Source organism: Vidua macroura, chromosome 7 (assembly GCF_024509145.1).
Source record: "Vidua macroura isolate BioBank_ID:100142 chromosome 7, ASM2450914v1, whole genome shotgun sequence".
Taxonomy (NCBI): domain Eukaryota; kingdom Metazoa; phylum Chordata; class Aves; order Passeriformes; family Viduidae; genus Vidua; species Vidua macroura.
This window is the reverse complement of record NC_071577.1, coordinates 12,173,790-12,191,866: the sequence shown is the minus strand read 5'-3', so window position 1 is coordinate 12,191,866 and position 18,077 is coordinate 12,173,790. Positions and strand designations below refer to the sequence as shown.

Genomic DNA, 18,077 nt, shown 5'->3' with positions numbered 1-18,077 from the left:
GGAATATCCTTATCACTGAAACCCACGTAATTAGATAAACTTCAGGAGAGTCAAATGCAAAAATACCAAAAAGCTCATTCTCAATGGGCTGGTGTAAGGAATGGATAGAAAACTGCACCTCTGTGAACCTCTGCTCACAGCTGGGGAGCAATCAAAATCTACTCTTATTATCTCCTCTTTGAAAAGGAGGCTGATTATGCAAACACCAAGACAAAACTGGTTCAGTTTCAAGTGTCTCTTGCAGAAGATTTCCTGCTGTTGTTGAGTCAGTCTATGGGATTTTGACTATTTGGTTACTACTAAGATGGTAGATGAGGGAGAGAAAAGGGAATGAAGGAATGAAAGTACTGCCTTCCTTTCCTTTATCCATGACATCTTCAAAGTACAGGAATTGAATATCAGACACAGAGCTTACAAGGAAGTGGTATTTCAGGCATTATAGGCTACTACTTTATCTAAAGTTGCAAGAAGGATCACTCTACCCAGACATTCTATTTAACAATTTAGCAGGCCCAGAAAGGATTTATTCACCTATTAATAGATTCGAGTGATTTTATAACAACAGTATATTTACAAATTAAAGTCTCCATAATGAAGTGGATGGCATTACAAAGTACCCCAAAAGTGAAAAATGATCTCATCACCTTTGGGCTACAAAGTGAGAAAATTGCCTTATTTGAATGAAGCTCTGAAGCAGCTTAGAGGTGAGAAATCAGGACTGAATACGGGCTGGTAACATGTGCACAGCAGTATTGCTGCCGGAAGGGTCTGATCTATGGTGTACACACACTAAGGATAAAGCACCTGTGTGTTCCTTGAAGCAGCAGCATTTTTCCACCAGGTAATTTTTTTAAAAGCTACTCACCGCAACAGCTCTAGATTACCAGCTGCTAATAGTAAAAGCTCAGACTAAACTTTCCAGAACTGAATATATGACGGTACAATCTCAGTGAAGAATAAACCTGACTGCAGTGCAGCACTCACAGAAGCCCCAGGTTCCCGCCCAGAAGGCCCCAGAGCCCCAGCCAGCCGTACCATGTCGACCAGGGCCACGTAGAGGAACATGCCGGCGGTGACGGCGAAGATCCAGAGCGTGATGTTGTTGGCGTACTGCCCCACGGCCGTGCCGATCAGCATCCCGATGTAGGCCATCATGGCCGACAGCAGGTTGTACACGATGGCCTGCTTCACTGTCATCCCTGCCTTCAGCAGCACCGCAAAGTCACCTGCGGGGACAACACGGGCTGGGCGTCAGCGCCGCTTCCAGCGACCACAGAAACCCCCTCACCAAAGAACGAGCTGCAGCGGCTCGCGGCAGCCCGAGCCACAGGAACCGACCACCTTGGGAGAACTGTACTTATGCACAGCCATCCCCTGATTCAAATACGATTTAAAGGTGCCTGTTCATCATGCTGATTGTCAGAAAGGTAGCAGTGATTAATTGTGAAGAGTGAATGGAGGAGTCTAGGTCTGCTTTTCCCACAGAGAACACACCTGTGTGAACATACTCATCTTTCTCAGAAGTTCTTCACTGTACACAAAACCAGAGGCTTAAGATCAATACCTGTGAAAATTCCTCTTAGCTATACACACCTCATAATGCAAATCCAGGAAGAGAATAATGAGGCATTTGTCCCCACAGAAGATGACAAAGAATTTGAATTTGAGCACCAGGAAGAGTTACATTCACAAAGAATGACTTCACATCCACACTGAATCAGTTTTCTGGGTGAAGGCATGCCAGGGTAATGTGTTTTATTCTGAATTCAGGGCAGCACTGCTAAATTAGGTGCTTAAAGTAGATATTCTATAAAAATCTAGACTTCAGTCTTGTAATCAGCTCTAATAGTTTTACTCCATTCAAACTGAATTCTTGTGATCATGAGAAGCGTACGATGATGTACAGACATGAGGGCAATTAAAGTAATATTCTTTTGTAATGTTCTTATACCCATGCCTGTAATTATTTGCCTAATCTAGAATAAAACATTAGAATCAAAACATATCAAAATTTTAAAAAATAAAAAAATAGGTATAAACTACTCACCCCTTATACAAGGTTCATTTGATCATGCTATGCTGTCAAGTTCTAAGCACTGTAATATACACTGCAATCCTTTATATACTGCAGTAGCTTCACTTAACTAATGGTTGTATAGCATAGGTGTCAAACCACAAACATCTGCTCTATTATTTCCCCCCTATGCCCATGATTTACCTATAGCTCAGGAGCTGCCTATATAAAATGATTTCCCTCATCACCTCTAAGGTTTTTGAAGTGCTTGTTTTACCTCACTTTTGATCATTCAGACCCAGCAGCTCTTCAAGTGAGCAAGCTGTGAGAACAGATATAGGTCAATCTAGCACAACTTCACATCAGTGATAAAACAGAAAACTCCTCCTCTCTCTGGCTGCTCTTTTTAAACTCTCAGGGTGCAGTAAATTTTCATGCAATGTGAAAACAACAGGTTTCATCATGGTTAGCTACCTCCAGAAGAAATGCTTCAATTAGGGGGGAAAGAATCAATGGCACTGGCAACAGTGCCCTACAGGCTTTACCCTAAATGGCCACACCTGCTGAACTTGGCCACAGTTGGAACAAAGCCTCATCTGAAGATCCCCACATGGAATTTTACTTATGTAAACCTGTGTGCAGCTTACTTATGTAAACCTATGCAGCTTAACTTTGTGTAAGACAATGCCACATAGAGTAGTGTGAAACTCTGTAAAATGCAGAGCTATGTAAAATGGATGCTCCTGAGAACAGTTTTAAAACATGCTCGAAAAGCTTTACACAAGTTCTGTAACTCGACACTACCAACACAATCCTGTAGCAGTACCTACTCTGAAGTAATATTTCTCCCTCACCCTCTGAAGTTCTGGTCACCACTGCAGCTTCTGCACTGCATTGTGCTTAGCACAGTGTTACAACAGCTTTTAGATAAGGATTTTGTCCAGATGGAGCACAATTTCTACACTTAGTTACCTAATTCATGGGGAAGCTCGTGACAAAATACTGCTATAGATGTACTAATTCCCCCTGTCAGTCCAGCACTAAAAGCTGCTCCTAGAAAAAAAAAAAAAGAAAGAAAAAAAATTAAAATGCTATTTCACTATTTTCAGGTCAGAAAATCAATCGACTTTGCAGAGCTGACACTCTTCTGTTAGAATGCACATTAATATTTTTCAGTATGTCTGTGTCCTGTCTGTATATAAATGGGAAATACTGGAAGCATTCTGGATGTGCATTACCACTGCAGGCTTTATGACTCATTTATCTGACAGACAAACCCTGGAGAGAACACAACTGGCTAAAAATAAAACATAAAGGCAACACGCTAATAAATAACACCACTTTTACACTTTTAGGAGCTCTCAAGTACATGAGGACAGTTAGAAATGTACATGAGCAAGAGTCTGTCTCTCTCCTTTCCAGCTTGGAAATATTTAACCCAAAACCTCTCCAGCTCCTTTCTACTTATTTTTAGAGAACATATCAGCAATATTAGTAAGCCAGACCTGGAAAATAATAAGGGTAAAAACATTGCCATAAATATCTTTCATTACTTTTGCATAAGCTAATTGAATTCAATCAGCTTTAAGTTCATTACCTTAAATAATTCTGAGATGAGAAAACTGGCATTGAAAAGCAGAAAAAGAGCCTGCAGTGAGCAGTCTAAACAGGCAGCATAAATCGGAAAGAGAAGACACAATCTGAAGACAGAGGGGGAATTTAACTTTCCTCTGGATTCCTCATAGCTTGATATATTAAAAAGATGAGCATGCTTTTCTAAAATCTACAATTTATCACAGATTCAGCTGTTTGGGCTTAACCCAGGAATATTTAGAAATGGCATTTCAATACTGTGAAGTTCTCAACAGAAGGTGTGGCAATTGTTTTTGGCCTTAGAACCTACTGTCTAAATGTCTTACCTGTTTAATGTGAAAATGAAGCAACAAGTTAATTTTTAGAGTTTCGTTTCTTTAGCAGTTGTCAGAAGGAAGTGGAGAAAATTAGTAGATTCCACTGTTAACAAGAGACCCTGACAAATGCTTATGCCCCATCCTTCAAAATGGGTGTGTCCCTTCTGCCATTAGTTCAGAACCCTGCATACTCTTAAGCAGCTACTTTGTAAAGAATCAAAAGTGTGCACTTCAGTCCTTTCACCATCATCCTGACTTGTATATCCAAATTAACTTCACAATTCAAATCACATTTAGAGCATTGTGTGACTCCAGGTTGATTTAATAAATCAAATAAAATCTGTTTGGTACTTCACTTTCTTTTGCACTTGGCTAGAAATAAATCTATACTGACCGTGAGCCAAAATAATATTTTGATTAAATAAAAATTAAATTATCCTAAGTAGTACTTTTAAAATATTATTTCCGTAACCTGACTTACAGTGTATCTTAATTTGCACGTACTGTGTAATTCTATGTATTAACAATAATAGAAATAGTATTACTATTATCGTTAGTAAATATCATTCTAAGTAAGACTGAAAGGCATTTATTTATAATGCTAAAGCAACTGAGACCCAAACAAGAAACGTGGGTTACTGTGCTCCATAAATCCCAAGGTTTGTCTGCACTTTGGCAGAGACTGTGACCGTCATTGCTACTGATATATTAATTTTAGTGCAAATAGCACAGAATATTAACAAAAGGGAAACTTTTACAATTGACAGCCTTTCAATTTCTGCTCTGCAGGAGACTGAACAACAGCAGTAACCACAGGTACTAACTGGAAGCCTTACCTGTGATCACTGATAAGTCAAATATTAGCAGAGTTACTAAAGGTAAGGAGAAACTGTTGAGAAATACTCAGTGCTTTTGCTTACCGATTGCTAAGCCATCACTAAAGTTGTGAATGCCATCTCCCATAATTACCATCCAAGCAATATTAGCTATCCCAGTATCTTTCAGGTCTTTTCCAGAATGACAGTGGCCATGGGAATGATGGGAATGTTTGTGATGCCAGTGGTGACTGTGTTTTCTAGCTATCATTTTATCTTCGCCATGGCTGTCATACTCGGAATCGTGCAGCTCATGCTCTTGGGCGGTGTGGGAGACGTCATTGTGAGAGTGGCGCACGTTGTTGTCCTCTTCTACAGACAGGTAGTTTTTGGCAGGGGGCTCCAGCTGCCCATCCAAGTCAGTGAGTTCAGTTTCATTCAGTCGATCTTCAGACAAAACTGAGTCATCTGCTCCTGCATCCAATCAGTTGGGAGAGACATTGAGTTAATTCCTGTTTAACCAGCGGCCACTGCACCCTTGACCTAAGGGTTAACTGCTCTGGGAAAGCAAAACAAGTATTTTAACACTTGTTGTCAGCATTCAATCCAAAAACTAAGTCTGTCATTGAGATGTTTTTCCACAAATGTGCATGTACAATATATAAAATTCTCCACTGCATCCATAGCACTCAAAGCCAGTTTTAGCCCAGCCTACGCTCCTGCCTATAATTTTGCTAATGACAAAGTTTATGGTTCAACACTGGCAAAGGAGAGTTGTCGGAATGATGATAATGTCTTAGAGCTGTAGATGGGATCTGAATGGTTTAGGAAGCCCTACCTGGCTCTGCCTGCACATGCCCACAGAGCTCAGCCTCCACTGCCATGCAGACATTTCAAATATATGTTCAAACCCCTGCACTGCTGAAAACTTTCCATGTTCTGTGTCGGTGCCCCAAATCTCATTTGAGATTGTTTGAGTGGAGGAGGCTGCTAACCCTCTCCTCTACAAACCAATCAAATTAAATAAATCTAATTTGTGCAAATACAAATTTGTATAGGTTCTTCAGCAACAAATTAATTCTGCAGCCAAGCAGGCAACAGATTCAGAAGGTTATGAAGCAAAGTCTTTGCCCTTCTCTCCCCTGTGAGAAGGGGGATAGAGCATTTCTTCTGGGTACACACAAAATGAGCATTCACAGGCTGTCATGAAGGAACAGTGTGCAAAAGCTGTTTGGGATACTTGAGGAGTATTCAGGATACTCGGTTGTATTTATGGAAAGAAACAGATTTTGTTTATCTGTAACTGTGTCACATGCTGGAATCTTCAAAGTGGAAGATATCCCCATTCATTGTGTGGGTGTTCGTTTTTGATCTAATTTTTGCCAGGGCTGAGCTAGTCAGGAATAGCTTAACCAAAACACCAAAAACACCCTGAAACAAACAAACAAACAAAGACCCACAGCCACCCAAAACATGACTGCTTCAGAAGTCTGAGAACCATCTCTACGGCATATTAGGAAATGTTCAGAGTGCTCTCAGATCTAAAGAAAACAAAATAAAAAAGATTTAATAGGGAAAAGCCTATTAAGTCTTATTAACAATGATTTGCATAACAGCAGCAAAACTGTACAAGAGGTTACATGCTACACACCATGCCCCAGTAACCTGCTCCTACTCTGGATCTCCCAGTCAGAGAATTCTGACAGTAACTGCCCACCTGCAAGGGGTTTCAGCTGAAGCCAGTCAGCATCTGGTCTGTTATTTAATTTGTGATCAGAAAGTTTCCTTCCAATTGGTGATTCTTCAGTCTGGGTTTTTTTGCACCATTTCTGCTTACTCTGCAACAGAAAACAGGTAACGTCTAGTTTGTGACAGGACATTGATGGAAATAACAGGAACTGAAATGCTGTCCAAAAATCTCTTCTAAATAGACCAAGCTACTGTCTTTTACCATGTATGACAGAAATATGTTACTTCACAATATTTATCTTTATAAGGCTCAGTGACAATCCCTATTCCAGCAAAAGTTCTTAGCTACTTTCCATGGAATCTCACTCCCAAACACTTACACAGAGATATATTTCACTTTAGTAAGAGGGGATATTCTGACAAGGATTGCTCTTATAGCCCAGGAGTACTTCCATGCAGCTATTAGATTTGTTCAAGAAAGCAAACTTGCAGCAAGAACAGCTCCTCTAATTTGTTCAACTATTTTTTTGTTTTATATTCCTATAACTTCCTTATACTTCCCTTTAAGAAAGCAAGAGGCTCTTCTGTATCTGCAGCCCATAGAGCAGATCCCAAGGATTTGCCAAAGCAGCCTAGGGGATTTAATTATTTAATTAATCTCAAGAATTGCACAATGTAACAGTTTTCATCCTTTTATCAGAAGATCTAAGAAATGCTCCTCCAACACAGAAAATCTTTTGCTGCCTGTCCAGCTCAGACAGCAAGTATGACATGAAAACAGAGAAGCTGAAAAGTTTTCACAGTCATTCTGGGAGAAGCAAGTTGGAGTTTCACCAAAATAATTTTCTCCTCAAAATTGAGTGACAAAGGCGAAGGCTAAAACTGAATTTCCATCCACACTCACACTCTCCAGGGTACTTGCTCTCCTTTTATACTCCTATCATAAATACAGAGTGCTCCCAATCATTTTTTGAGAAACAAGTTAAAATCTGACTGGCAGTTTACAGAAAGCAGGAGGTCTGAAAATGTTAGCATTTTTCTGATGTTGAAAACCGGGATACCTCTATTACACTGGCATTGTCAGCTAAGAGCATACTGCTAAATTTCTTGTCAATTGTCTGACAATTGCTGGTTCTATAAGCAGATCTTTCTTACATAATGCTTCCTCCTGTTTTTGCAAAAAAACCCAGGAAACTTTAGAGGAAGAGCTGCAGTTTCCTCCATCAGATTTCTACACTGTGTTCCCAAGTTACCTTGTTGAGAAAAGCAACTTCTTTGGGAAAGGGATCCCTCACATAGCATCAGACAGAATACAGAGCAGCAGCAGCACTTGTTCAGGGTAAACACAATTCCTCAGCACTCACAAGGTAGCTTTAGGGAACGCATTTTAAACAGCAAACAATTTCAGCACCTACCTTTTGTTTATTGTAATGTTTGTACATTCTTATACAATGCTCAATGATGAAGAGAACATAAATGCCTCCAAGTGCCAAGAGCCCTTTGAGCACGGGATCATTTTCCTCCAGAAAGCCCTCAGCGTGCACTGCGTGCGCGTGGCCGTGCCGGTGCGAGTGCCTGTGCTCGTGCACGTGGCCTTGGCCGTGGTGGTGGCTGTGGTTGTGGCCTCCATGGGACTGGTGGGAGAGACAACAGTGACACCACTGGGGCAACCATGACACTGAAATGGCACTGGGCCACAAGAAACAACAGAAACCCCCACCTGTTTCTGCCTTTTCTTCACACTAACACATTTTGCTACGTCACTTTTTAAATAGATTATTCATTATCCTGATCAGTAAAAAAAATTCCTCTGGGAATTTTTTTTTTGAGGGGGTAGATAATTTAGCTTCAGCTTTTCTCTCACGATCCTGAAAATGAGACTAACACTCAGAAATATCACAAGGAATTATCATTCTTACTCTCCCATTAGCAACCAAGCCTTATGACTTTTTAAACTATTAGTCAATTACAGCCTAAATTCTGATCTGAAATATGAACTTAAAAAAAACCCTAAAACCACAACCAAAAATGTGTATTAGAATTATACAAAGAAAACATGAAAATATTAGTCTTTTGTGCTAAACAACTGAGGTAACAAATTTTAGAAAACACTCCCCCTTTTAAGAATTACAGTACACCACCATGTATTAAAAGCTGCTCACCTTCCTTAGGCAATTGCTTGATTCAGTACACAATACTTTCTCCCTCAAATATATTAACCAGGCAGGTTAATCCCCAGGAAATAATTCAGGTACTGATACACAACTATCAGTAAACAAGAGACTGCTGAATTTAAAATAGTCTTGTTGGGCTCCTGAGTGTTTTACAACAGCGTGACATCACTTCAACAATGAATATGCAACTACTTTTCCCCACCTTTTGTTCAGAGAAACAAATTTCCTTCCTTTCTGTCAGCAGAAAGTCTCCAGAAGTGTTGGTGTCCCTCACAGTCAAGTCAATCTACAGGTGCATCAGTGAACTTTTTTTTACTGACACTATCAAACAATTCCTCAAAAATTCCAGACTCATTTACAATTAAGAATAAAAGGTAAGGAGACCATACTTACATGTGGCAAGAGATGGAGCAGTGCATCTCCACTCATTGTTCCTACAGCCAGAGCTACCAAGAAAGTTAGAAGAAATTTGAAGCACCATTGGTTAATGATGGGAACCAAGATCACACCTAGCAAGGAAAGCAGGCTAATGACGGTGATAGAGATGATACCACAAAACCAGGCTGTGGGAAGAAATGAACACAGAAAGGTTATCAGAACAACACCTGGAAAACGTTTAAGCCTGATTAATGACTTTCAATTATCTCTTAAGAAAGTGACTTTCCTTCAACCTAAGTTGTGTGATTGTTCATTGAAAAGGTGTTGAAAAATATAAAGGCAGTACTGAAGTGCACAGCAAAACCAAAAACACACAGGCTTATTCACAGCACAGTATAATATAGTGAGACATCAGAAGACAATTAGCTAGAAAGAGCCCAGCAATTCTTCCTGATTGTTAGTTCCAGGCTTAGCTTTGTAGCCCTCCATGAAACAAAAAGCAAAAGGTTTCATACTGGGACAAAACCATCTCTGCCACTTAACTTACAAGGACTCTACAAGCACTAACGTGTATGTAACAGTTGCTTTTAATATGGTTCTGATGCAAAATTTTTCTGGATTCTGTATTTCTCCCCATGTTTAGTTTGGCACTATTTATTTCACCTGGAGCTTTGAAACATACACCTTTATTCATGAGAAGACTCAACCTTTGGCAAAGGAACTCTAAAATCGAATGCTACAATAAGACCTTGAAAACTGAAAGCAACTTGCGACCACCAAATAGCAGCATTTCTTTTTTTCTGAGAATCTTTACTGTTGCCGTTAGAAGAAGAAGTTATAATGGGTTGTGGTACACCCAACATATTCCTGTTAATGAGGGAAGATGTGAAAATTTCTACATGATGTTGAAAAGAAGGAATTACAGAAGAAACAGATCCTATAAACAAAGAGACATGGCTCTTTCAGTCAGCATCTCACTCTAATAAAGTATTTTCTTTAAGTTTTAGTACAAAAGCTTTGATTTTCTTCCACAGTGTTTTTCCTCGCTCCACTTTTTATCAAAAATGTATGTCTACCACGATTTGACAACTTTAAGTTAAGTTACAACTCCTGACTCAGAATCCCTAACATTTCCACATTTCAGAGCACAATTTTACTTTCCTTCCATCTGTGAGGGTCCACAAGTAGGGGAAAACATCCTGGAAAATGGGGCAGGGTATGGGGGAGAGGAGAAGAAAAGAGGAACAAATGTGTTGTAGCTGCTCAGTGTCAACATCAGGGTGAAACACCTCAAGAATTCTGTCTGTACCAAACCCACTCTGGAGCAGATTTATACGACTTTGCCAACAGAAGTGTGGCTGCTGCAGGCTCAGTCTGGTTCAACACCAAAGCTCAAAACATCTGATGCTTTAAATTTTATTTTGGGATATTCATTCTTACTAAGTCTGTGGCTGTCATTCCACAACATTGCATAAAAGGAAACAATCCAGCTGAAATGCAAGGGGTACAAGACCACATCCACTGGGAGAAAATGACTGGAAAACGCTTTAGACAGTATGAGGTGTGCACTGACAGACACGAGTACTGAGACCATAGAAAAGAGAGTCAGTGATAAGGCAAAGTCTGCTGTCAGATGAGGAACTGAAAAACTAAGGTTGGAAAACAGGAATACAAAAGCAGGTCTAAAGTTGAAGCAGGACCATGATGACCAAAATACCGCCACAGGTCCCCAGACTGATGCCCAGAGCACTTCAACTCCGTGCCCTGGACCGACAGAGGCTGTGCCAAAAACCCAGCATACATGGAGCTGTCCCTCAATGCTCAATCAGGCACACATGCACAAGCAGCCCAGATAAAAATGACACAGCCTTTGGGCAGGACACTGCCCCAAGGTGGACACACTCTGGTGTTCAGTGCCGGGGTAGATGATCAACAGCCTTACATGGAGAAAAATGGAAAGGCTGAAGTTTCATCTATCACAGCAGGTTTGGCAGATACACCTCTGAGGGGCTGGAATACTCCTGTGGATGATACAGGACCTAAACATGGCATCATGATTAAGCTAAGGCACATGGGATTAGAACATGGAATCTGTGCCCCTCTCGGATTGAGCCCCAGGGAGCACTGGCATCTGCACAGGCAGAATTACAACTTGTATCTGATCTGAGACACTTCTCATCAACAGCTCTAGGCGATCTCCAGCTTTAAACAAAATGCTCCCTGTTTATGTGGGACTTCTACTGGCTTCATTCATTAGCAGGGTGTGCCTTTCCTTTTCAGTTGTTATGGGGGCTCAATGGTGACAATGCCCCCTTTTCCAACAGGTACACTGTGAAAGCTCAGTTCTATGGAAAAGCCCTTGAAAATCCTCCATTACAAGATGTCACAGAACTATCTGTAAATTACAGGAGGAAAACCCAACATGGCTTCGTAAGTTTTTGGCCATCAGTTAATGAAATTATTTTGCTTTAGAAAACCACAGTTAGCAGAGGTAATGGAAACCTCACAGGCTGGTATCAATGAACAGAAGCAACACTAGCCTGTTAAGATTGTTTGGAAACTTTAACTAAAACTAAAGTAAACCACAGAAAGCTCATGTTTAAAAGTGACTGCATCCTCCTAACTTTGGTGAATACTTCTCTAAAAATGTTTACATTAGCTCAGGTGGGCACATGCTTTCATTTCAGTACAGTCCTACAAGCTATAGGTTAAGTTACTCTGTGACTGACATCTGCCCTACACCTCTCACAGTCCCCATATTCCAAATAGGATTTGTTATTTTTTTTATTCACTTCCTTATATAACAAGGAACAATTATTATTATATCAACTGAAATCTTGCTGTAATTAATACAAGAGAATACAGGAAATTGTTATGAAGAATGATTTATCATTATCTAATCTGACTGTTTGAGAGCCAAATCAATGAGTTAGAACCCAAATTTTTACAACTAACTGGCAAAGGTGTTATTTATACTCAAGGTATCAGATGTCATAAAACATGTTAAATGTTCACAATAAGCTTCACTAATTTTGCAGATTAAGTCTCTTAAAAACATTAAGGGTCCTCAAGATGAGTTATTAATGAACTCCCTTTCTCATGACAGAAATAAAATGCAATCTTTTAAAAAGAAGCACTCATCTGCAGAAGCATCCTAATTAAACTGGTTCAAAGCATGTGCAACATGACAGTTTTGTATAGGGTTTCAACATTTTAATTGGCAGAAAATGCTTAGAGTTGCTCTAGCAATGCTCTTGGTAATAAGGCAGGGGTCAGCTCTTACTACACTGAGACCACACCACAAAGCAATTTGCTGTCATACAAAACACCCACTGTATCTGCTCTACAGCAATCTCTGAGCAGCTAACAAGACAGCAGATATGTCACTAGAGAAGGTTTATCTATAAGAAGTTAATTATTTTAATGACTCTGCAGCTGTTAAGAAAGATTACCAGCAATGCATTCTTCCCAACAGTTATTAACATCTATGAGACTGCAGTTATTTCAGGCTTTATTTCTAATGATGCTAATATGCACCTATGCACTAATCAATACTCACATTACCAATATTTTCATTTTCAAAATACAGACATTATATCCAAGATTTTTTAGATTTTTAGTATTTTAATGCAACTAAACATCAACAGTTCCATTATAATTAATGAAAGATAGCAGTGGCAAACTTATATTTGAAAAGTACATTCAGTTATGAAATAACAACAATGGATTCTACCCTTAAAGTAACTGCTTTAAAAGTAGTAAAAATATTTTAACTTAGAACTATGGTGATAAGAAGTCTACTCAGTTTTACTCAAGGTACACACAAAAAAAAATTAAAACTGGCAACAGCAGATTTTGATTGAACACTTCTCATGTGCTTAGAGAGAAATAGTCAGAAAAGGGAAGCATCAGAAATGACAATTTAAATTGTGCTCTTGTACTTGCTTATACCTATTTTTAAGTTCACCAAAAATTATGCACGTCAATTCTACAGACCTATATCACTGCTAAAACATAAAACTAGTAAGACCTAAAATCTTATTTTCCAGTGAATGAACTGTGATGATAGTGTTGTTCTCTATTCCTGAATTAATACGTCCAGATCAAATTTATTAAGAAATTTAGTGCCAAAGTAACTTCAACTTTCCAACTTTGAGATAAACACATGGCCCACCTCAGTCCCACTAAGAAAAAAAGACACCCACCTGATGCACCTGTTTTATCTTTATTCTCAATTGTTGCATTTTTATTTCTTGTAAAATCTTCCAGCTCATCATAATGTACAATACAAAGCCTTCTCTCAATCTGATAGAGCAAAGCAGGACACATGTACACAAAGAGCTCAGGAGATATTAGGGAGCTGGCTTCCAGACCATAGTACCGTAGCAGCTGTGTAGCATTTAAGCACTGCAAGCAAATTGTACAAACAAATTAAATATAAAGGTATCCATTTCCACATATGGAAAATGCAACATATTATTTGAGAACACAAACAAAGCAGAAACTTTGCTCCAAATGTTCCACCAGTGCTAAAACACTGCTCAAACTGATCAAAGTGGTTTATGAGAGAAAGAAACAGTAAAAATATCTGCACCACACCCTTGAGTCTCCCAACACCTATGTAACATTTGATAAATGTCAATGAAAAGCAGTTTCCATATTCTTGACACAGTACAAGCAAAGAAGAAAAAGCAACAGGTGAAGAGTGGAAAAACGTAAATCCAAAATAGGTTTTTCAACACTTCTGTTTACCTACCAACCTTCTGTGTTTTGAGTTTTACTTTTTAATACAGTTTGAAACCTTGAACTCGGCACTCCCTCCATCCTTCCAGTTTAAAATTATGACTTTACAAGGTCCTGCATCTGTAGTTAACTGTAAGGGGAAGGGATTTATGGTGCTGGCAGAAATAATGGATGCAGAAGGACAAAACAGAAGAGCTTCCACCGAGCACAGTACTATTGAAGCTACACCTGCAATCGCTTCTTAATCTCTTAGAACAAAGATATCAGAAGGGTGCTGAAATGATGCAGATATTTTAGGAAAGAGTGTCTGTGCAGTTTTCAAAAATGTTAATGATCTCAGATTCAGAAAGAGTGGGTGTGGTGGCAGTATTTCGGAATATTGATAAGGGAAAAACTTCCCCTGTAAGCAGGCTATCTCCGAAAGCTTTACGGATCAAATTCATATACTATTACGCTACAGTCACAAACATGCCTGTTATTTGTGGGTATGCACCTTCAATTATTAAGTGACAGCACTGAAAGTCAACTAACCAGCTCTCCATTTCATACTCACCTCTTCATGCTTGTGCTCATCTTCACTATGATCCTTGTGGCCACGTGCTGCAGGAAGAGCGTGTTTCCTCACACTGATCTGCTTGTGCGAGGCCTCTCGCTTGCTGGTGTGGCGGTGCCCGGTGGCACTGCCCACACTGCCGTCCTGGTGGCCGTGGCTGGCAGAGCGGTCACCGCTGTGGTCGTGGTGGTGCACGTGCAAGTGAGAGGCATCGTGGACATGGTCGTGTTTGTGAACACGGTTGTGCTCGTACTGATCGCCGGGATCGTGCTCCGGGGCATAATCCCAGGTAGCGTCTCCCGACGTCTCGCTGATCTTCTTCTGCTTCTTCTTCTGTTTGCGCTGTTTCCGTTCCGGCTGATCCTGAGTGGTGTTTGTCTCTGTGGAAGGCTCGTGGCTCTGCTCCGCGTGGTCGCTGTGACTGACGGACTCGTTGCGCGAGTGGCGCGTGCTGTTGTGCTCGTGCCGGTGCGGGCGCGAGTGGTGGTGGTGGTGACGGCGGCTTTGGTTATGAATGTGTTTGCCGTCCTCCTTCACTGAGGGCACCGCCGTGTCTCTCTCAGTGTCACATTTATGATTTCTCTTTGCAGATGCACCAACAGTGGTCTGGTTTTCTGAATCTGAGTGGCTGTGAGCATGGTTATGAGGATGAAAATGCTTTCCTTCCTGTACTTCCAAAGCATACAAGTGAGAAACATGATCATGGCCAATATCATCATGATTTATCATCACTACTTTTACCTCTCCCAAACCAAGGCTTATTAACAGTTTTTCTAGGCCAAAAAACGATAATCTTCCATTTTCACCATAACGATCAAAAATCTTTTCAATGTAGTATTTTTGTTCATTTTCTGCTTCCAACGTTGAAAATTTACTGGGCATAGATTCTGTTCCTCCATTCTGGAAGTATGATTCATTTGAGATCTGATAGTCATTATGGTCGTGTACACGATCCTTTTTGGGACCATTGTTGTGTCCATCTCCATGGCAATGATTGCACTGATGAAAAATAAATGTCAGCAAACAAATGATGCAAAATTTTGTGTGCATGTGTACCTTCATCTCTGTTTCCTACAAGAAACACAAAGGGAACCACTTAGCTGTAAAGCAATCTCAATGTCAATTTATATTGCGTATCAGTTTGGTACTTACACCAACCGAATCACTCGCAAAGCTTTTTAGATATTGGCAATACAAGAATAGCAATTGCAGTACTTTTACTGCAGAAATTGTATTAATGTACTTTTCTTATCCAACAGTAAGACAGACTGTGTATTTTAGAGATGTGATTTTACAAACCATACTTACAGGAGGTGATGATAAGAAAAAGATTAACAACATCTACAGTCAGTCATATTAGAATATTTTTGCGCATATTTTCAGAGGCATCTATACTTATGGTAACCTATAATATTGAAAGTCTTGATAAAACACAAGCTACAAAAGAATGAAAATTATTTTAAAATAACAATGCTGTATTTTTCTGTTCACAGGGGTGACAGGCAGGTAATACAGCTGAAAACCCACGCACCATTTGCTCTCTTCTGTGCTGCTAAAGTGCCTCCACTAAACACACACTGCACAGTTCCCTATTTTGAAATTGCCCATTATCAATGTACAAATAAGTTGTCATTAACTAACTTCAATGTATTGCTTAAATGTCCATCTTTTTAGTACTTTTCACTTACATTGGTTTACTGACTCAAAGATCTATGTGGACATCCATTTAAAAGTAGGGTTATATGGAAAACATCTGCTATTACAACTCAAAAAATACTGTTAATGCTGACAACTGTTGAGCTGAAAGCAGTTAATGCTGATTTTTAGAAATTATATCATTGAGACAATGTGGTTTTCAATTTAGTGTTGCATGTAAAAAACTTACAATTCAACACCAGGTTATGAAGGAGACACTGCAAAAGCTTGTGTTCAGAATTGCAAACAAGTCACCACTTCCCACGGCAGCAAATGCAAGGATGTAAGGGGACAGGACACAGGCCAGCTGTGCTTTAAGCTCTTACCACTGCCAGTGGTTTTATTTCCTGATGTGCACCTTGACTCGAGCTGCTGCTGGCCCTACATTCCCAGGCACAAGTGACCTGCTCAGCGCATCCTAAAGTGCCACTGACTCTCACATGAGACAGGAGAAATTTGGTTGTCCTTCTCAAGCCCCCCACAGCTGCTCACTAAAATGTGCTTTGTGAAACCAGCCAGGAAAGTGCTCCGCAGCAAACCATAAACATTTGAAGTCCATCTTACTTTCCCAAAATATCTATTGGAAGCTCCTATACTTGTAACAGGTTGGCAGAGAAAAGGAAGGAGCTGCCTTCTAAGGACTTTATTTGACAAATAAATGTGTCAACACGGAAGACTGGAGAAAAAACTTTCTCCTGTTAACATCTACAAATCCAAAATACAAAAATTCACTTTCCATTGGAGCTTCAAAAACTTACAAATTTTTTTTAAAAATCAAAACTCTCTTTTGCAATATAAGCCCAATATAAGCCCAGAGGAATATTTGTCAAACGGAGGCATCTGCATCAAAACTGATTCCATGGACATCAGATAGGTCAATGGCTACTCATTGTACATTAGTGGTTTATTTTTATAAACAACTGTTCGATCATCACTCTGGAATAACCATAGTTTATCTCCAGTTCAGTCCCCTACATTCCAGTTACTGATTTCAGCGCTGTGATAAACTTTTTCAAGTAGTTCAGTATGGTAAGTTCATCTCCAAAATTTACTGAAATATTATTTTCATATATTAATATATATATAAAGTAATGCTACTTTTGTAGGTAAGACACTTTTTCTCCCCCTTTGCCACATAATGGTAATACAATCAGAACAAGCAAAGTTAAATTATTCTCATTTAAACAAGCATGATCCAGACTAAAATATCTCTACCAGGAAATTCATGACTAAAGCATGCTCATAATCCTTTTCACAACCTCATGATCTTTTCCATGTGACTGTCTCATACAATACTACTAATACATTAGTTGGAAACTTTAGTCATGCATCCCTAATTGTGGTGTTTAGCTTTGAATGGTACCTTTTCTCTATGCCCTAGTGGTTAAAATAGTTTGTAACCTATGACTGTGATTCATTGCTGAAAAACAAGAGCTGAGCAGTCTCCGACCAGTTTCAAAATCAATTACTTGTCTGTTTTCAGCTAAAACAGTAATAACCTTAGCACAGTATTTTTGACCTATTGTACAATATTCTGTATCTTCCATTGCAAATCTTATTACGGAACAGATACTTAAAAACAAATGTACACATAATAAAAAGTTTCCAAAAGAACAACCAGAAAGAATTAATTCCTTCTTTCTTTTTAAATGAGCTTGATTATTCTCTAGGCAACTGTAAATAGCTGTCATGTTGAACCTGTCAGGCAGTACTCATGTGTATAATACTTGAAAGCTGAAGTCCAAGTTCTATACACTTCAGTGGCACAAAATTGTATACAGCTGATCTCATTAGAGAACATTAAGACTCTCAAATCCCCTCAAGAGAATATGCAAGGGCAGCCTGAGGACAAGGCTACACCAAAGTTGAAAAAGATTCTGCCTATTTCTGCTATCAGCCTTTGCCTAATTCTGTTCCCTCGTTTGATTCCCTGCTGCCTGCCCTCCACAGCTCCTGAGGGGCAGGAATGCGGTCCCGGGCAGACAAGAGGGAAAACAGCTCCAAGCTGTGGGCAGTGAGAAACTGCAGCACCCGGGAAGGGCAGCGCTGAACTAACAGCACCTGCTGCACATCCCTGAGCTGCAACAAGAACAAGCAGAGCCCTTC

General features: G+C 39.7%; 1 protein-coding gene across 3 annotated transcripts in view; it reads right to left on the bottom strand.

The window, feature by feature from the left end:
• The window catches only part of SLC39A10 (solute carrier family 39 member 10), a 34,151-nt gene that overhangs the window by 5,389 nt on the left and 10,685 nt on the right, over nucleotides 1-18,077 (bottom strand). For 2 of the 3 annotated variants that reach the window (XM_053982609.1, XM_053982608.1), the window contains exons 2-9: nucleotides 14,277-15,347; nucleotides 13,186-13,387; nucleotides 8,996-9,165; nucleotides 7,844-8,062; nucleotides 6,457-6,577; nucleotides 4,845-5,213; nucleotides 2,987-3,067; nucleotides 1,036-1,226 (exon numbers count right to left, since the gene is read on the bottom strand). In XM_053982609.1, the coding sequence (XP_053838584.1) occupies nucleotides 1,036-1,226; nucleotides 2,987-3,067; nucleotides 4,845-5,213; nucleotides 6,457-6,577; nucleotides 7,844-8,062; nucleotides 8,996-9,165; nucleotides 13,186-13,387; nucleotides 14,277-15,338 (2,415 nt within the window). In that variant the 5' untranslated portion in view covers nucleotides 15,339-15,347. Of the gene's footprint in view, nucleotides 1-1,035; nucleotides 1,227-2,986; nucleotides 3,068-4,844; nucleotides 5,214-6,456; nucleotides 6,578-7,843; nucleotides 8,063-8,995; nucleotides 9,166-13,185; nucleotides 13,388-14,276; nucleotides 15,348-15,584; nucleotides 15,631-18,077 lie in introns of those variants that run through there. The other variant, XM_053982607.1, reaches the window with a different exon arrangement.